Raw genomic sequence first — 20434 nt, 5'->3', positions numbered from 1 at the left:
GGTAGGGGTTGCTGGAGCTGCTGGACCCAGGGGTCTCCCGAGGCGGCTCAGGGGAGCAGGCATCTTGGGGTACCCTGGGTTGAGGCAGAGGCTGCACGTGGCAGATTGCCCGACTCAGTGGACGGTGCCGGTCAGACAGGGCCGTGGTCCCGGGTGCATCCAGGGGCCCTGCCATGGCCACCCTGGGGACCCTGCTGGGAAGGATCTGCACCAGCCATTTCCTGGGCTCGTAGATCTAGCAGGATGTGCTGGGTGGAGGTGGGCTGGGCCTGTGCCATGGGCCAGAGCGTCACTGGGGAGGCCCACACCGCCATCAGAATCCTCCTCGTAGCGTCTCCCCAACCTAAGGGCCTGCTCCCTCTGCAGCCCGCTCACTGCACCCACCGCCTGCCTCTGAATCCTGCACTCACCTGGCCACCAGGACAGGGATGGCTGTCAGGATGTATTGTTCCTGGGAGCAAGTCAGGTCCTGCTGTGAGGAGAGACCTGAGAGTGTTGGTGTGTGTCCACACACCCGTGCATGCCTGTGTACCTGTACTATGGATGCTCCTGCACACCTGTGTATAACTGCACACCCGTGTATGCTGATGCACACCTGTGTATAACTGCACACCCGTGTATGCCCAGGCACACCTGTGTATAACTGCACACCTGTGTATGCCCATGCATGCATACCCCATGTAACTGTGTGTGCCTGTGCACACTTGGGATCCGCCAGTGGGGCAGTCCAGGGGTAAAAGACTCCTGAGAACTGCTTTTGGAGAACTGTGTCCTTGTGACAGTGAAGGCTGCTTGCAAACCAAGAGTCAGTGTAAAAGGTCACTTTTATTTGCCTGTCTCAATTGGCTTCACATCACACACCATTACAGAACCAGCCTCACCGGTTTCGTCGCAGTCCCGAGGCAGGTGCGTGTTGGCCGTGCTGTGGTCAGCCTGGCGCTGTCTTGAGTCCACTTGTCCCTCCACAGAATGAATGACTCTGGGGTCGATGTTGCTGGATCTCAGGGGTGGCTGTGGCAGAGGACCTCGTCGCACCTTGTGGCTGCTTTGTTTGCCCTCAGGGTGGCCTGTGTGCACCCTGGGGGTCCCCTTCAGTCCCAAGGAGGGCAAGGATGTGGGTTTCCTAGGAGACAGCCAATGACTGCCCTGCAGCTGGAGCCAGCCTGTCTATGGGCAGTGCACAGATGGCAGCCCTCCCTCACTGCCCCGTGCGCTGGCTGCCGCATGTCCTGTGCCAGCCTCAGCCTCTTCGATGTGGCCTTGTTCTATCCTGGGACTCAGCTGGACAAGTGCTGGCTGAGCCATGTCCCAGCCAGGGGCATGAGATGGGGTCCCTGGATGGGAGGCTGCCAGACCCCAACTCAGGGGTCCCTTGAATCTCCCAGCTTGGACTCGGCCAGGCTGGAGCTGTCTGCTTTGGATGTATCTCATGGCTCATTTGGGAGGCCAGTCCCAGGCTGCTGTGCGTGGTGCTGGAGGACAGGCCAGAGCTGGGGGTCACAGTGGGCCTCTGAGCTTGGAAACCTGCTTCACCCTGGGGTTGCTGTGGAGAATGGCTCAGAGCTGAGGCAGAAGGGGTCCCCTAGCCCCAGGGACCTGAGCCTCCCTCCCATCTACTGCAGGGTGAGCACACACCCTGCAGGAGAGCCCAGGTGGCCCTGTGCTGAGTGTGGCCTCAGCTCCCATTGCCTCACGGGGCCTGTCTGCTAACAGGTCTGGGTTTTGTGCACAGGACGGTGCTGCTAGGTGGGAGATGAAGTCGGCACCTGCTGGGGCGAGCACGGCTTCCCAAAGCAGGAAATCCTGGAGAAATCAAGCCGTGGTCTGATCAGGCCAAGAGGCTGCACAGGGTGTGATGCTGCACCCTGCCTGACCCAGGCTGCATGACCCAGGCCGCGCCAGCTGGGCTCACAGGTCAGGGGAGAGTTGGGGCAGGTGAATGTCAGCATCAGGCTTCTGTTTTAAACCTTTAAAAAAATACACTCTTTGGCTTCCTTTTATTTCTTGAGGATTACATGAAACGTGAACTATACAGGAAAGTATGGCAGCCAGGTCCTGGGGCCAGGGGCTGGCCAGCCGCGCCCTGCCCACAGTGGGGGCTTCCTCCGAGCCGCCCATCCTCTCGGGCCATCCGCATCCAGGCGGCGGCTACTTGGAGGCAGTCATGAAGCTGTTCTCGATGCAGAGTACGATGTAGGCGTGATGGCAGCTCGCGGCATTCTGCCCCAGGAGCCTGCCCCCCAGCAGCGAGGAGGCCTGGCCTGTGGCCGAGGGGGCCTCCGTCCGCCATGTCTCACAGTAGCTCTCGGTCAGCCTGCGCCCGTTGGGGTCCGAGCCATGCCACACGCTCTTCTGGGGCCTGTAAGACGCGCCGGGCCGTCAGTCAAACCCAGACCTGCTCCGCTTAGGGCAGAGGCCACTCCCCGGGCAGGAAAGGTGGAGGCAGGAGGCCGGCCCTGGGGGTGCCAGGGGGCCGCAGAGGCTCCCACGACCTGGAGGGCCACATGGCCTCCCTATTGGCTGCCTGTGGAGGGGGCTGCATCTCCCAGACACACCCATGGCAGAGGGGAGAAGGGCCAGGGCTTGGCCTGGCTGGGTGAACCTGGCCCTCATGCCTGTTGAGCAAAGGCTTCCTGTGGCTGCCTTGCCAGGAACCAGCTCCGCCTCCTGGGCTCCTGGCTTCAGGCCAGTGCATCTCTGTTACAGCAGATGGCCAGGCACTGCTGGGAACACGCTGTGTGGCACCCCGAGACACCCCTAAATGCATGAGTGTTGGAAGAATCGGGGTACTCACGTGGGAAGACACCCCTAAACACATGAGTATTGGGAGGGCACAGTGACATGTGGGATGAAGCGTTCTTCTAGACACCCTGGAAATTTCTGTCAACATTTTAAGGGCACACATGCTCGGACTCTGTGTTGCCCTTTGAGGAGTTTATTCTCGGTGAATAAACTCACTGTGCTGCTTACATGGCTGACCACAGGCTTGGTGACACCCGGGAGACGTGGTGTCCATCCGCTATTAGCAGAGGGCCGGGGACACTTCAGGGCCTTCTTAGAACTACACTGCTCTCAAACGCATTGCTAACGATTACTTCTCAGAGCAGTTTTCATTTTTCTCAATGTTCTTTTGGATTTTATAATATTAAAGTAATGAGCATGTATAAGATCTGTCCAAAAACTCAGGGGGAACTGCTGTTAGGAGCCCGTCCGCCCGTCCGCCTTCCCTGGCTGGGGCTCTCAGAGCTGCTCACAGGGCACTGGGAACCTACCAGGTGGGATGCCTCAGGACGTCCTTGCCGTCAAAGGAGAAGATGCGTGCCCCGGGCTTCAGCGGACCCTCAGAGCCTGAGAACAGAGCCTCCCAGCTGGGAAACAGCAGCTCGTCCTGGAAGAGAAACCGTGTGGGTGTGGGTATGAGTGTGGATATGTGGGTATGTGGGTGTGGATCTGTGGGGGTGTGGGGGGTGCGTGGGGGTGCATGTGGGTGTGTGTGAGGTATGTTTGGGGGTGTGTGGGTGTGGGGGGGTGGTGTGGGTGTGGATGGGTGTTGGTGTGGATCTGTGTGGGGGTGTGGGTATGTGGGTGTGGGGTGGGTGTGGATGCGTGTTGGGGGTGTGTGTGGGTGTGGATCTGTGGGGGTGTGTTGTGTGTGGGTGTGGATGCGTGTTGGGGGTTTGTGTGTGGGTGTGTTTTTTGGGAGGGTGGGGTTCTGCAGCCCCTGGGCATGTCCCACCGGGGAACAAGCGCGGGGGAGCCAGGCCTGGCCAGGCAGCCTCTGCAGACTCCCAAGAGGCCTTGGCTAAGGCAGGGGACCCTGTCCCCTAATGCCAGGATGTGAGAGGGTGGGGAGCACCAGGCCGCAGCTGCCCGCTCCCAACCCTGGGTCTCTGACCCCTCTGCTGTTGGTTCTGGAGAATGTGGGTGCTCCCCGGGGCACCCAGAAACCACAGCCCAGTGCACGAAAAGGGGCCACAGAATAAAGCCACATGGCGGGGGGGAGGGGTGCTGTGGCAGAGAGGCCACCAGGCCGGGTGGCACTGGAGGCCCAAGGGATGGTTCCTGATTCCAGGCTTGCATGTGGGGCCTGTCACCTGTGTGGACACTCGGGCCAGCAGCATGGGACCCTGAGGGGCACTGCCGGGGAAGCGTGGGTCAGGGGACCACGTGGGGGGCCTCATGGGATGCCCCGAGGGAGGTGGCAGCGCCCAGGGATGCAGAGGCCCTGGCTTCAGCCTTGAGGGATGTGACCACCCGGAGCCTGCCCTGAAGTCACCAGCTTGGGCGGCAGTGTCTGTACCATGGTGGCCTCCAGAGGCCCTAGAGGGGAGCTCCCCACTGGGAGTTCACCCCAGAGGTCAAGTGGCGGGTGTGTGTGGGGTATGGGGGGTGTGTGGCCGTGCCCTCAGGACTGGACTGACCCACCTTGAGGTTGACGATGGGCACGGCTGCACGGTCGGCGCGGCGCACGATGCTGTACAGGTCCTGCAGCCGCGAGGACAGGAAGGCGCGGAAGGTGCCCGCCAGCCCCACGGCCCGCGCCTGCTGGAAGCACTGGAAGTCGGCTCCGCGGATGCCCCTCATGCTGCCTGACAGTGGGCTGTTGAGCGCAACCAGGTGGAGCTGCGGGGAGAAGAACGCGTCACGGGCTGTGTCCCATGCTGCCTCCTGCACCCAGGCCCTGGGCACACCACCCCGCCCCGCACCTGTGTGGACAGGCACGGCCAAGGGGGGCTGAGCGGGAAGCGCCCAAGTGACACACTGAGGGGCCCAGGCAGCAGCCCCCATACACTGCCAGGTCAGAGCAGCCCCGGGCCACGTGGGTGCCCCCAGCTGCCTCTGTGGGTGGAGATACGCCGGTTCCTCAAGGATGTGACGGGGCTGGACTTTCATGACCACTGCTTGGCCACCAGAGGGCAAGTCCCAGGCCCGGCCGAGCCGCCCCGAGTGGCCTTGAGCCGCCAGAACCCCCGCCCATGGCTGAAGCCTGGGACCCACAGCAGCTCTGCAGGGGCTGAGCCCTCTTCCGCTGCCGAGAGCCGAGGGGCCAGATGGAGCCGAGCCCACTTTGGGGGGCACTCACCACGGGCTGGAAGTCGCGGTGGGTGTGGGCGGGTGGGCTTGTAGGTCGCGCCGGCCGCAGGTGCACGTAGGAGCTGTGGTGCGGGGCTCCTGGGTAGGGCTGGGGCTCCGGCAGGCGAGGGGGACTGGCCAGGATGTCATCTGCCCGCCAGGGCCGCGCGGTGGGGTGGGAGTGTGCCCGCCGCGGGTAGGGGTTGCTGTCGTGCAGCTGCACCACGGGGGGCTGCAAGGCGGCCACTTCGTTGTCCTGCAGGTGGGAGATGCGGGGCCTGTCGGCAGGGGGCCCTCCGGGTGCCCCTCCTCCACCTGTGTCCTCCTCTGGGCTGGGTGAGAGGGGCTGGGCTCCGAGCTGGCAAGCAGAGAGCTGCGCCCCCGACTCTGGGGCTGCCTTAGGGTGTGGGCAGCAGCAAGGGTGGGGAGTTCTGCCTGCTGTGGCACCAGATCACAGGTCACCTCTGCTCAGGCCCCACAGACCCAGCTGTGCTCAGAAGCCGCAGCCTTCACTCACCATGTGCCCTGACCTGCCCTCTCCTTGCTGCGGCTCCAATTCAGGGCCCCTGGCCTCAACATGGCGACCTTCGACCTCCTCATCTCCCTGAGCCCTTACTCTGTCTCCCTCAGAGGTGACCTCCACCCTGGAAATCCCAGCCCCCAGGCCTGCACCCCAGTCCCAATTCCCCTGATTGATTCTGCACCTTTCCCCACAGCCCTCAGCCCTCCTGACCCAGCTGCCACTGCCATCCACCTGCACTCTGTCCACGTGGCTGTCCCCACCGTCCGCTCCACAGCGCCAGGCTGTGTGTTACCCAGGGCAATATCCATGGCCACCCAGCACACAGGAGGGGCCATGACTATTGACTGGCTGAATGAAAGAATGAATCAGCAACTGAGTGAGAGCAGCCTGGGCTGAACCCTGTGAGGAGACAGGATGCCGCAGAGCCCCGACACTGCTCCACATCAGGCCTCACTCCTGAGCCAATTAAGGAATCATGACCTCTACTCAAGGAGGGGCCGACAGCAGCCGGACGCAGCATCTACTCAGGAAAATGAAAATATTTCTACCCATCCATCCACTCACCCAGCTTTGCGCCATCCATCCACCCACCCATACACTCACCCACTTACCCACCATCCATCCATCCACCCACCCATACACTCACCCACCCACCATCCATCCGCCCATTCATCCACCCATCTACCCATCCATCATCCATCCACTCACCCACCTGTCCATCATCCACCCATCCATCCACTCACCCACCTGTCCACCATCCAGCCACCCATCCACTCACCCACTTACCCACCATCCATCTGCCCATCTATCCACTCACCCACCTGTCCATTCACCCATCCATCCACCTCCCCATTGATTCACCCACCCAGTCACCCACCACTCTAGAGATACCCATTCTTATGTCTGGCACTTTGGGTGAGGGAAGGCAAGGACACAAGATGTGGATTTTGGCCCCAAGGATTTTGACCCTGAGGAGGGCAATGAGTGGCAGACACAACTGGGAAAGTTGAGGGATGAGAGTGGCTCCCTTGTGAAGCCGGCACTGAGATGGAGGTACTGGGCGGGGGGCCGGCACTGAGACGGAGGTACTGGGGGGGCCTGCACTGAGACGGAGGTACTGGGGTGGCCGGCACTGAGACGGAGGTAGTGAGGGGCCTGCACTGAGACAGAGGTACTGGGGTGTCCTGCACTGAGACGGAGGTATTGGGGGGCCTGCACTGAGACGGAGGTACTGGGGTGGGCTGCACCCATTTCTGCAGCAGGGGCTGATGGTGAGCCACATGTTCAGCTCCAGGACTCCAAAGGACCACGTGTTGTTCCCCAAACAGGAGACGGCACATACTCCCTCATGTCCTGACCACCCACCTATCTCAACAGAAAAAAATGCTCCTTACCGTCCCTCGGGGGAGTGGCGTCCGGGCCTCCAGCTGGAAGAAAGCAGCAGGGTCACCCAGGACCTGCGGCTGGGCCTGAGCCAGAGTGCCCTCTCTGCCAGCACCCGGCCCTCCCAGTCCACAGCAGGGGGCCCTCTCTGCCCAGCACCCGGCCCTCCCTGCCCAGCACCACCTGCCTCTCCCTCCCCAGCACCCAGCCCTCCCAGCACGCGTTTGCTAGGATGCCATGCCCTGCCGCCTCCTGTCAGGACTAAAGCCCCTGAAAGTTAGGATGCGGTTGCATCCGGGTGCCTATGAGGACACCTGGCACACAGTGGGCACCAGCTCAGCATCTGTTATGAGACTGGCAGCCTCTCCCTGGCCAGATGAAGGGACTGGAGTGGGATTCACTGTCTAGGGTGCTGCAGGGGCCGGCCAGGCCCAGGTGGGGGCCGGTGGCGAGAGGGAGGGAGTGCTAGAGGGAAGGTGGGAGGGCTCCAGAAGTCAGGGCTGTGTCAATGTGCAGTGTTCTGCCACGGAGGCTCCCACGGACATCACAGGCCGTTTCAGCGGGACGGGGCTTCTACCAGTCCTCACCTTTGCCACACGAAGGTAAACCTTCCCCGGGGCCCTGCAAGCATGGCTGCGCCCACCTGGATCAGAGTGGCTGCTCCTGCCGCCCAGACCATTTTGGGAAAGCAGGAAAGGGGCTGGCCTAGCCTGGAAGGGGCAATCCCAGGTGTGTCTGAGGAGCCAGGCCAGTGAGCAAGGCCCGTGCTAAGCGGAGAGGACACATTTCATCCCACCTTGGTGTTTATAATACGGGGTGCAGAGCCACGGGACAGCCTGCACCCCAGCCGGGGCCATACTGCAGACGTCACGTGGCCCTGGAGGGCCTGAGCCCCTGCCGCCTCGCCCCATCAGGCGCCTTGTCTTATTATCGGGTGTGTGACACGACACTTATCTTTGTAAATGTTCACTGTGATGTGACTCGCCAGGAGCCCCTCACACACGTGTTCATCCGCTTTCAGAAGCTTAAGCTCACTTTTCTCTAAACCCAAAACTGCTCACAAAAGTTACTTTACTAAACTTTACCAAAAGTTTGAAAGTTTAAGAAGCGCTGGCTGCCACCTGCCCCCATCCCTGTCCGGGGCCTGGGCCTCTCGCCTTCCTTACGTCCCAGGAGGCGGCTTCGGCCCTTCCACGGGTCAAGAACCCTTCACACACAGTGCTCACCTGGACCTTCCGGAACCCATTCCGCACGCGGACGTACAGCTCCTCCTGCTCGGCCACGAAGATCAGCCAGCCCTCGGGAACCTCGTGCACCTGGCCCAGCATGGCCTGGCGTGTAGCCCAGAGCCTCACCTGCTGGGACCAAATGCAGAGGTGTGGGGCTTGAGGTGGGAGGGCAGGGGGCAGGGGCAGAAGTAAGGAATGCCCGTTTCAGGGTGCTAGGCAGGGGCCGCAGGGCTTTGGACAGGCGTGGACTGAGGCGGCTGCCCCCATAAGCACCATGGGGACCCCCGCCTGCCTCCAGCCCTCAGCCTCCGTGGACAGTGCATGGGCCCTGGGCACTTCTCAGCTGCTCGTCTTCCTCCTGGGTCCACTGGATCCCCCCATGGCCTGGCCCCGCTTCCACCCTGGAAACCGCATCTGGCCTCCTGTGTATCTCCCTGTGGGGTCCGTGGGACAGTGCCTCTGAGGGGCAAGGGCTGCAGAACCAGCCAGAGTACGGGACACAGGTGCCCAGCCGGCTGCCTACTTACCCCTGAGGAGGCGCCCATGGTTCCAGGGGGCCCGGGGGGCCCGGGGGGGCCCGGAGGACCGGGAACGCTGATAGCTGCAGGAGGGAAACCAAGGTGGGAACACGAAGCCACACGAAGCGGCCTCTGCCCGGGGCCCACTCCCCACTGACTTACTCTGCCTGTGAGGGCCGGGAAATGAAGGGGGCCCTGGGGGGCCTGGGGGGCCAGGAGGGCCCTGGCGCCCCTTGTAGCCGATGCCGGGGGGTCCCTGAGGTCCAGGTGGGCCGGGTTGGCCCCGGATGCTCTCTCCCTTGGGACCCTAGGGACGGCGACAAGAGAAGCTTCCTGGTTACCTCGTGCCCTGGGCTGGGGGCGGGCAAGCTTGTGGGGCTGGGGCTGCATTGAGCTGGGGGCGGGCAAGCTTGTGGGGCTGGGGCTGCATTGAGCTGGGGGCGGGCAAGCTTGTGGGGCTGGGGCTGCATTGGGCTGGGGGCGGGCAAGCTTGTGGGGCTGGGGCTGCATTGAGCTGGGGGCGGGCAAGCTTGTGGGGCTGGGGCTGCAGCTGCCATGACCCCCTTGGTGAGCGCAGCGTCTGAGTCACTGGTCCCCTCCCTGCCCACGCCATAGCCTGAGAAACCCCCACACCATCACCCCTTCTTCCCTGGGGCTGCAATCCCAGGGTTGAGACCAGCAGAGACCAGAGACCTGACAACAGTGTGGGTGCCCGGGCAGCAGCTGGGGCCCATGGTCTCTGCAGTCTTCATGGACTGATGGGCCTAAACCCCGATCTGACCCGGCCCAGGGGCAGAGGTGGATACACATGGCCCCATAGGGAGGGCAGGCCATGGAAGGCTGCAGGGGGATGGGGGGTGTCCGGGGTCAGTGCACCCACAGCCACGCGGCCTGCTGCGTCCCCACACAGGGACAGAGACATGTCGGGGCGCTGAGCTTGCAGGGGCAGCTCCGGCCTTGGCGGGCGTCGGTGGCCGGGCTGGACCTGCCCTCGGCTCCTGCACCCAGACCCCTGGGACATGCGCTCGGCCTGCACAGGATGGGACTTACTGGAATCCCAGGGTAGCCAGGTGGGCCTGGGGGTCCGGGGGGGCCTGGCAGGCTGGAGCCGAAGAAGCCGCCACCCCCGGGCTCACCCCTTTCGCCTTTCTGTCCTGCATCACCTTGGTCTCCCTTCTCCCCCTGTGGAAGGAAACACTTGTGACACGGGAGCCCTGAACCCCCACAAGCCACAGGTGGCCTCCTATCTCCCCGAGCCAGGGCTGGGCAGTTAGAAGCTTCCGGAGCCCAGGCCTCGGAGCTGCTGGCTGCACAGAATAGGGCTCGACTCCCCACCTCCCATTGCATCAGCCAAGTCCCCCCAAAACTGAGCTGGGGACAGGAACGTCCTGAGGGACACCCTTGACACCCTCTGGAGCCAGCGCCCCTCGCAGCACTGAACAGGAAGCAGGCTTGGGCCGGATGGGGCAAGGAATTGGAAGCAGCCACCCAGGGGGATGTACAGGACCTTGGGGTCTCCCAACCCCACAGGGAGGTCACCCACCTTCATTTCAGCCTCCAACTGAAGAAAGTCGAACGGAAACTGCCCTGCGAGAGACAGGCGGGGTCTTGCTGAGGTGGCGTCTGATGGCGCCGGGCTCCCCCTGCAGCCCCAGCACTGGTGGGTTTGCCTGAGGCCCTTCTAGCCATTTCCCAGTAGAGATCGTGTATTTCATTAGGTTCTTCTTAGTTAACCGATACTTTCTGATGTTTCTGTTAATTTTGCCTTTTTAAAACTTCATTTTTAATTGCTTAGGACTAGTTGGTGGTTTTTCTAAACTGCCCTTCCATCTGGTGACCTCAGTACATTTACTTACTAACCCTGACGGTTCACCTGCAGATCCACTTCGGTGGCTTATGTGGGAGATGTGCTGAGAAAAGAGCAATGCGATTCCTTCCTCCCAGCGTCCTGCCCTTCCTGTCTCTCCTCTGCCTCCTCCCAGGGTTGGCAGGCAGCCATGTCTTGGCCCTGACTTGAGGGTCCCTCCACCCCCTCCGAGGGTGAAGCTGTGGAAGTTCCAGGTGACTCCTTCCAGGCCATAGGAGCCCTTTGCTGAAATCACTCCTTGTTGCTTCTTCTCTCCTTTTCATCAGCCTTTGCAGAGGTGTAGAAATGTTATTAGCCTTTTCAAAGAATTACCTCTGGATTCTTGGACTTTCTTGATCCTTGCTATTTTTATATATATATAAAACATACACAATTTCTCTTCACTCATTTTTGATGTTCAATACTTCTTCCCATCTATTTTCATCAAATAAATCTTTGTTGTCCTTTAACAATAAATGCTGTTTATTCTTTAACATCTTAGGCTGATGTGTAGAAACAGGTACTATTTAAAGCTGTAATTTTGTCAACGGAGATGACAAAACCCCTTCTCCTTCCAGGTGGGACCTTAGACGGCCCTGGGCAAACCTTCTCCTGTGACTGTTCCCCTGAAACCGTGACTGGGGCGGGGACAACCTCACCCCTGGAGGCTGTGCCCTGTAACCCAGAAGCTTTAGAGCATGTGGCTCCACACCCCCAGGGCCCCCCCATCCCACAGGTGCAGTCCCTGGGGTTGGAGGTCACGGCTGCTGTCAGGACCCGTGATCCCTCTCGGGCTGGGCCCTGCTCCAGGTCCTTCTGCAGAGGGAGGTGACCGGCCATGGAAGCCCGAGGGTCCTTCTGCAGAGGGAGGTGACCAGCTGTGGAGGCCCCACCGCCTGGGAGACCGGGGGTCGTGCAGGGCAAGGCCCCCGCGGCTGCAGTGTGAGGGCTGAGGATGCCCTGGATGCACCTAAGCTCCAGGGGTTTCTCACTTCCACCTGCTTCTCCTTGACTCATGAGCTGCGTGGAAGGGCAGTGCCCTGTGGGCATTTCCCACTTGCTTCTACTGCACTCGTGAGATCACAGTTCCTGGAAGCCAGGCCCGCTTTCAGCATAGCCTGGGCCCCTCTGGGGCAGACCCCGGTCCCGATGCTGGGGACGCGGCCCAGAGACCTTCGCAGGTGACGCCTGTCAGACCTGCTGTTCAGATCTCCCTGGGCTGAAAGTCCCCCTATAATGATTTGTGTTTTTCTTTCTCACTTTGCCAATTTTTTACTTGTCATATCTTGAGACTCTCATTAGATGCACAGAAATGTAGAATTACTCAATTTCTCTGGTAGACTTGCTCCGTTGTCTCAATGAACACTTATTTTTGACTATGTTTCTTACTCCAGGATATACTTTGCACACACACACCAAACCACACCCCCACACTACACACCCAATACACACCAAACCACACCCCCACACTACACACCCAACACACACACACCAAACCACACCCCCACACTACACACCCAACACACACCAAACCATACCCCCACACTACACACCCAATACACACCAAACCACACCCCCACACTACACACCCAACACACACAACCAAACCATACCCCCACACTACACACCCAACACATACCAAACCACACCCCCACACTACACACCCAATACACACCAAACCACACCCCCACACTACACACCCAACACACACCAAACCACACCCCCACACTACACACCCAACACACACCAAACCATACCCCCACACTCCACACCCAATACACACACACCAAACCACACCCCCACACTACACACCCAACACACACAACCAAACCACACCCCCACACTACACACCCAACACATACCAAACCACACCCCCACACTACACACCCAACACACACCAAACCACACCCCCACACTACACACCCAACACACACACACCAAACCACACCCCCACACTCCACACCCAACACACACCAAACCACACCCCCACACTCCACACCCAACACACACACACCAAACCACACCCCCACACTCCACACCCAACACACACCAAACCACACCCCCACACTACACACCCAACACACACCAAACCACACCCCCACACTCCACACCCAATACACACCAAACCACACCCCCACACTACACACCCAACACACACACACCAAACCACACCCCCACACTACACACCCAATACACACCAAACCACACCCCCACACTACACACCCAACACACACACACCAAACCACACCCCCACACTACACACCCAACACACACCAAAACCATACCCCCACACTACACACCCAACACACACCAAACCACACCCCACTACACACCCAACACATACCAAACCACACCCCACTACACACCCAGCACACACACACCAAACCACACCCCCACACTACACACCCAACACACACACACCAAACCACACCCCCACACTACACACCCAACACACACAACCAAACCACACCCCCACACTACACACCCCACACACACACCAAACCACACCCCCACACTACACACCCAACACACACCAAACCACACCCCCACACTACACACCCAACACACACACACCAAACCACACCCCACTACACACCCAGCACACACACCAAACCACACCCCCACACTACACACCCAACACACACACACCAAACCACACCCCCACACTACACACCCAGCACACACACCAAACCACACCCCCACACTACACACCCAGCACACACACCAAACCACACCCCCACACTACACACCCAGCACACACACCAAACCACACCCCCACACTACACACCCAACCACACACACCAAACCACACCCCCACACTACACACCCAACACACACCAAACCACACCCCACAACTACACCACCCAACACACACACACCAAACCCACACCCCCACACTACACACCCAACACACACACACCAAACCACATCCCCACACTACACACCCAACACACACACCAAACCACACCCCCACACTACACACCCAGCACCCCCATAGCCACACTCCACACCACATACCCAACACCCACATACACTCCCCCACCCCTCACACACTAAACATCCAACACCCACATACGCACACTCCACACACCCCCTCACATCCCCACTACACACTCCACACACCCCACTACACACCCAACACTCACATATGCACACTCCACACACCCCCACACACACTCCACACATGCCCACACTATACACCCCCACACTACACACCCACATACACACACTCCACTCACACCCCCACACTACACACACTCAGCACACCCACATATGCACACTCCACATACACCCAAACCCACACCAGCCTCTGGGTGCCTTGACCTCTCCAGCCCTCACCTTCGGGGAGCGTCTCTTGTAAGCAGTGTACGGTTTAGCCATATCCCATTGACAATGTCTGTCCTTCAATGGATGTATTTACCCTCGTCACAGCACCTGTGGATGTATTGGGCCCTAAATCTACTGTTTTATTCCCTAGTTTCTATTCATCCCACCTGTTCTGCATTCCTTTTTCTCTCATGTTTTGCCTTCTTTTGGATCTACTGTGTGTGTTTTAAATGTCCTGTGTGTGTGCCATCCTGCCTGCCCTCCTGCCTCTCCACCAGTGTCAGCTCTGCATTCCTCTCCAACCTCACTGTCCAATATAGTGAGAACCACTCCCCAGGGCGCTGAGACCACGGGAACCTTTAATTGCACTGATGCTGGGACACCGTACTGTGCAGCCTGTGCCAATTCCCGCAAGAGCCTCTGACCCCACTGTCACCGGGACACCGTGCCGGGCAGCCCACGAGGGTTCCCGCGGGAGCCTCTGACCCCACTGTCACTGGGACACCGTGCCGGGCAGCCCACGCGGGTTCCCGCGGGAGCCTCTGACCCCACTGTCACTGGGATGCCGGTTCCTGCTGGCATTGTCTCTATCTCTGCACTCCTTTCCCTCAGCCTCATCTTCCGCCCGAAGTGCCCTCCACTGCCGACACAGCTCGGGTCTGGAGTGCCAGCCTGCATGTCATCCGGGTTCTGAAGGCTACGGGAACACCAATGGCTGTCAGAGTCTACACTGGCAATCGCCTTCCTTGGATATTTTGGAAACCATTTATGGTCTTCTGGCTTCTCCCGTTTTGTTGAGAAATCTCGTCACTCTAATTGTTGATCCTTCGAATGAGGGGAATGCTCTGAGCTTTCCCTGGCTTTGGAAGAGCGTCAGCCATTCCGCCTGCGAACACTGTTCCCTCTGGAGCCCTCGGAGCCTTCGTTCTGGTTCCCAGCAACAGGCAATCCCACGTCCACCAAAACCTATACACAGGTCTCAAGCTCCAAGTGTTCCACCTTCAGCCCCGGGTTCATCCCAACACCTCGGAGCCTCCCAGCTCTCTGCTGCCATCTCCAGGCTTCCTGTGGCTTTTGAATGTGACCTTCGGAGTTCAAGGCGAGTCCGATGACCCCATGAGCTGGGCCTCCGGTCTGGTGTGTCACTGGCCTCTCCTCCTGGTTCCTCCTGGTTTCTGGTCACCTGTGCATCACTCACTCCTTCCTGGGCGTCATGTGTGATGCTGAGAGATCCAAGGCTGGGACGGGCACATCTTCCATCTTCCTGCTCGCTTTCTGCCTGCCTTTGCCTCCACAGGCCTTAAGGATGTCCTGGCCCAGACTCGGCCTCTGCCTGCCTGGTCCCTTCCCACCCCAGGGTGCAGCCCCAGCAAGAGCAGGTATGGCGGCGAGAGGGACCCTGGTGGGAGAGGGGACCCTGGCGGCCTCCTCTGCAGAGGACCCTGGTGGGAGAGGACCCTGGTGGGGGAGGGGACCCTGGCGGCGAGAGGCGCCCGAGGCTGGCCTGGCTCTCTGGGCTTCTGCTCTGCCAGCCCCCAGACATCCTCAAACAGTGGTTTTCTCACATTGTATCCAGCTGTTCTCAGTGGTCTTGGCAGGACATCCAAGCAGCCCTGCCACCCTCCATGGAGGTGGGACTCAGGGGCGAATTCTTGTCCTTCGGGGGTGCGGGGGTGCTGGGCTCACCCTCCGGATGGCCTGTCGGGCAACGCCTCCTTCCCACGAGACCCTGGAGAACTTCTCCACAGAGGGTCCTCCAGTGCCAACCCCTGGCCCCGTGGAGGGGAGGGGAGGGAAGGGGCGTCCAGGACCGCCGGCACACTGAAGCTGCTGTGTCTTTGCACAGTACCCACTTGGGTCAAGCATGGAAGGGCAGCCGCCTGCTCCTCACGAGGTTATGGAGGTATCTTGCTGGGCCTGTGCCCTGCAGCCGCCCTTGCCCCCAAATCCAGGTCCTGTGAGGGCCCCATCAACCCAGAAGGGGCTTCCTTCCTCCCGCAGGGTGAGGTGGTCACGACCCAGTGAGGGTCCAGGACCTGCTTGGGGGGTGGCTCTAGGTGTGACCACACTTCAGTGCTGGCCACGCCACGGCTCCCCCGCCTGGGATGCCCAGAGCTGCTCACCTGGTGGTCCGGGGGGACCCACTTCTCCTTTGGTGCCCTTGGGTCCTGGAGGGCCCTGATTCCCTGGAGGAAGAGAGACCCAGTGCCCATCACGGAGTGTGCCAGGGAGGGCTCCAGGGTGGTGCCCCTCCTGCCCGAAATGCCCCAGTGCCTGGGGGCCTGGAAGGGGGGGCATCAGGTGGACATGGGGACAGTCAGGGTAGCAGCTCCTAGAGAGCAGGGGCACCCTCAGCAGGCCATGTGGGGGCCAGGCCACACCTGCAGGGCACGTGCTGACCACCAGGAGGGCCGGGGCTGCTTCCACCCTGCTTTGGCCAGAGAAGCAAAATCTAAATGGAGAACAGCAAATGGGGGCCACCCCAAGGTCAGGTCCTGGACGGCTGTTCTGGGAGGGCCCGCAGGAAGGGCCAAGATCATCGGGAACTGGTGCATGGGCTGGGCATGTGGCACCGGCCTTGGGGCACTGGGGGAGTCTCACTGCTGCTGGCACAGGAAGGAAGGTGGGGGCTCTGGAGCATCCCTTCAGAGCCTGTATCCACGGCTGTGAGCCCGGGACCCTCACCTGGCAATCCTGGAGGCCCAGGGCGGCTGGACTCAGCAAACACCTGCAAGGAATGGGGAGAGGCGGCTGCTGAGGGCGATGTTCTGAAACGGAGGCCACCCCCACTCAGGGGTCCCCAAGCCCAGAAGCACCAACCCCTGTATGAGGCCACATGGCAGCCTCCCCCAGTCAGAGACGGGAGAGAACAGAGGTGTGGAGCAGGAGCCATGGCGTGACGCCACTTTTGCCCTCATCGGTCACTGCACCTTGCTGAGCCTGGGAAAATGGGGGTGCCCCTAGCACCCCTGGGCTCAGGCCCTTAGCAGAGTTAGCTGGAAGCAGCTCCACAGCCAGAGAGCCCTCCCTTCCCCAGGCCTTCGCCTTCCTTGGGAACTCAGCTGCTAATCCACTGCCCACCAGACTGGCCCATCCTAGAAGGACTCCCAGACGCAGAGGCCAGGGGAGAAGGAGGCCCAGCCCCTCTGTGGGGCTCTGGTGTGACAGCTAAGGGTGGCTGCAGGACAGTGGGTGCCCTGGGGACTTACATTGCTGTCGTAAACAGGAGTCCCTGGAGGGCCTGGGGGCCTGGAGGCCCTGGGGGGCCGGGCATTCCCTGTGGGGAAGGCAGAGAGCTGTTAGGCTTTGCAGCAGCTGGGAGCAGAGACAGTTCAGAAAAATCAGAAAAATCAGAAAAATCAGAAACCTGACCAGGCAGACCTCTGACCAGGCAAAACCGAGAATGCAGTGGGTCACTCGGGCCACGGCTCCCTGAGGACAGGAGCTGGCCCCGGGCCCCATCTCATCCCACGTTGGAGTCGTGCACAGATGTCCCTCAGGAGGAGTGAAGAGGTCACCGGGTCTGCATCTCAGGTAAAAAGGTGACTGAAAATGCCCCACCCTGCTGACATCAGGGAGACAAACCTCTTGGCTCAAAAGACAGCAGAGTGGACGCCTTTGAGAACCCCTAGCATGGAGGGCACGGCCCAGGCCCATGGATGCCCTGCTGAGAATCCACCGGGGCCTGTTGTGTGTGTGTGTATATGGGTGCACATGTGTGCATATATGTGTATTGGTGTGTACGCATGTGTATATGTATGTGTGCATGAGTGTACATGTGCAGTGTGTATGCCCATCATGGAATGGGCCAGGGAGGGCTCACAATCATGTATGAGTATATGGATACACATGTGCATACGTGCACATGTATGAGTGTATGTATATAGCTGTATGTGTGTGCACGTAGACAGGTACTTATATGCACGAGTACATGTGTATATGTGCACATATGTGGAGTGTATGGGCATGTGTACACACATGAGCACGTGTGTGTGTATGTGTTTGTGTGTGCATGTGTATGGGCATGTATGTGCATGGATGTAGGTATATGTGTGCACACATGTACGAGGATGGGCACATATGTGCATGCATGTATGAGTGGGCACACGTGTGCATGTGTGGACATGTATGAGTGTGCATGGGTATGGCAGGACCAGTGCTGTGTGGCCACATGGCAGGGCTGCTTATAAGTGGCCTCTGAGAGGAGCTGCAGGACCCCAGGCTGTGGCCAGGCCATTCCAGGTCCTGCTCTCCCAGCCACCCACGCTGCCCTTTGAGGGACACTCACCCTCATGCCAAATCCAAGGCTGGCATCTCCCGGCTCCCCTTTCTCTCCTTTCAATCCGTTCATCCCGGGGCGACCCTGGGGTGCAGCATAGGGGGTGGGGACTGCTGGGCACTGGTCATCACCAGCCATGTTCCCACAGGGTGGCTGCTGTAGCCCCACGCCAGGCCTGGCCCATGCTCAGCCTCACACATTCCCAGCCCTCAGGCTACCCCGGCCCTTCTCACCCCTTTCCTGCACAAGGACCCTTCTGGAAGGAGGTGACTGAGCCTAGCACACCCAGGCCCACTGCCCTGTCTGCCCCCAGGGCTTCCTCCTGGGTCCCAGCCCCTCGTGGGGTATCACCAGCCACATCCAGGACAACAGCTGTGCTCGCGCAGGGCCGGTTCTTGGGGGAGGACAGTGGGTGCGGCAGCCGTCCACTCCCCTCTGGGCATGTCACCCCCGTGGGCCTGGGCTGCTCCCCACCTGCCAGACCCCATCTGCTGCCCCCACTGGAGACCCCCAGGTCCTCACCGGCCGTCCAGGAAAGCCAATCTCTCCTTGTACCCCGGCCGTCCATATGGACCCTGCAGGAGGAAGGGAGCCAGGCTTAGTGGGGCAGACCCTGGCCCTTGTCCACGAGTTGGGGGGTCCTGGGGAAGGGGAGGGGCCATGCAGAGCCCAGCACCCTGGGCTACCCATCAGCTCGGAGGAGCCCACTGCAGCCTCACACCGACACCTGCCCCACACGCTTTAAAGCTGCACTTGGGAGATGAGCCCTGGGCCACGCAGCACGAGCTCAGCAGCCACGGGCAACCGTGTCCTTGGGGGCCGTCATGCCTGAGCTCAGTGCAGAGAGAGCCAGGGGCCGACTTACCGGGGGTCCTCGGAAGCCCGGCTCTCCCTGAGCGAAAAAACAAGAAGGCAGGGTTAGGTGGCAGCTTGTGCCCCACCTGGCAGCCTCCCTGAGGGCCCCTGTGGTCCCTTTGGGTGCACTGGGGAGTCCCCAAGGCGCAGGCAGCCCTGGAGAGGACGGGAGCCACTCGTAAGGAGAGGGTCGGGATTGGGGTTTGCGTCCAGGTTGGTGCGAGCCTGGGGCACGCCCCGGGGCCCTGAAGCAGGGGTGGAGGGTGTGTACCATGCAGTGTCCCGGTTGCCGCAGGCCCTGGCTCCAACGCACAGCTGGGTGGGACAGTGGAGCTCTCGCTGGGCCTGGGGATCCCGTGTCTGAGGCCCACCCAAACACCCCGGAGGGCCCAAGTGGGAGAGCCGGTGCCCCACACTCCAAAGATCCAGGCTCCTCCCCAGGACCCTTCCCAGGGCTTGTCTGGGCAGCTGCCTGCCTGGGGGTGGGGACCCAGGCACAGGCCCCTTGAGGAACTGACTCCGGGCCCTGCCAAGCTCAGGGTCCTGCAGGCACCCTGGGGCTGCAGAGAGGAAAGAGCCTGAGGCTGCTGCCCACAGCATCAGGGCCCCCAGGAAGAGGCTGGAGCGGCAGCCAGAAACCTGCTGCAGCTGAGCTGGTACAGCCTGGGCTCCTGCACCCCACAGGCCAGGCCCCAGGGAGGCGCGAGCTCAGAGCCGCAGCCACCAAGAACCTCCCCTCGGCAGGGTGGGCTGAGGGGCAGGGAGAGGACGAGGGGCCGGCGGGACCGCCGACATGGGTGCGAGAAAGGAGGGGCCACGAGGGCCAGGCCTGGACGGTGGAGCCCTGCGTGGGAGAGGCTTGTGCATGAGGAGACAGACCCTCAGGAAACCCTCCCCCAGGCTGCCTCCACGGCCCCAGGAGCCCCCACACCCACTGGAAGGAGGCTGCCCAGCCCTCACCTTGGCTCCTTTCTGTGCAGGGCCCAGGACACCACCATCGGGGCTGAAGATGCTGCCTGGTTCACCCTTCTCACCCTGGAATGGCAGGAGGTCCAGCAGGCTCAGGGCCAGGTCCTACCCCACAAAGCCTCACCCAGAGCCCCGAAGGCAGGGCCGCTGTGACTGGGCCTCGCAGCCTGGGTCCTCTCACGGGAGGTGACCACAGGGACGGCCCCAAGCGGGGATGTACCCTTCACGTGTCACAGCAGCAGCCGGGGGGTCCTGGGTCCCTCCCAACAGTGGTCACCTGGGCAGGCTGGGGCCACCCCTGGGTCACAAAGGGGGTTGAGGGACAGCACCTGAGCCCCTTACCTTGGGTCCCGGGGAGCCTCGTTCGCCCTTAGAGCCCAGGTCGCCCTTGGGTCCTGCAGGTCCCTGGAATGGAGGCCAGGCAGTGAGGCC

General features: G+C 61.0%; 1 protein-coding gene across 1 annotated transcript in view; it reads right to left on the bottom strand.

Annotated features, from left to right (window-relative positions):
- Positions 1–806: 806 nt before the first annotated feature.
- Positions 807–20434, bottom strand: part of COL18A1 (collagen type XVIII alpha 1 chain) — a 59696-nt gene continuing 40068 nt past the window's right edge. The window contains 20 exon segments of the mRNA XM_030806008.1: positions 807–2359; positions 3273–3388; positions 4426–4623; positions 5084–5329; positions 6991–7023; positions 8206–8334; positions 8736–8809; positions 8889–9033; positions 9777–9908; positions 10270–10313; positions 16023–16085; positions 16585–16627; positions 17109–17149; positions 17152–17176; positions 18188–18262; positions 18701–18729; positions 18732–18753; positions 19044–19070; positions 19994–20068; positions 20345–20407. Coding sequence (XP_030661868.1) covers positions 2149–2359; positions 3273–3388; positions 4426–4623; positions 5084–5329; positions 6991–7023; positions 8206–8334; positions 8736–8809; positions 8889–9033; positions 9777–9908; positions 10270–10313; positions 16023–16085; positions 16585–16627; positions 17109–17149; positions 17152–17176; positions 18188–18262; positions 18701–18729; positions 18732–18753; positions 19044–19070; positions 19994–20068; positions 20345–20407 — 1791 coding nt within the window. The 3' untranslated portion in view covers positions 807–2148.

Source organism: Nomascus leucogenys, chromosome 25, assembly GCF_006542625.1.
Source record: "Nomascus leucogenys isolate Asia chromosome 25, Asia_NLE_v1, whole genome shotgun sequence".
In the NCBI taxonomy this organism is placed as follows: Eukaryota; Metazoa; Chordata; class Mammalia; order Primates; family Hylobatidae; genus Nomascus; species Nomascus leucogenys.
This window is presented reverse-complemented; position numbering and strand designations above follow the sequence as displayed.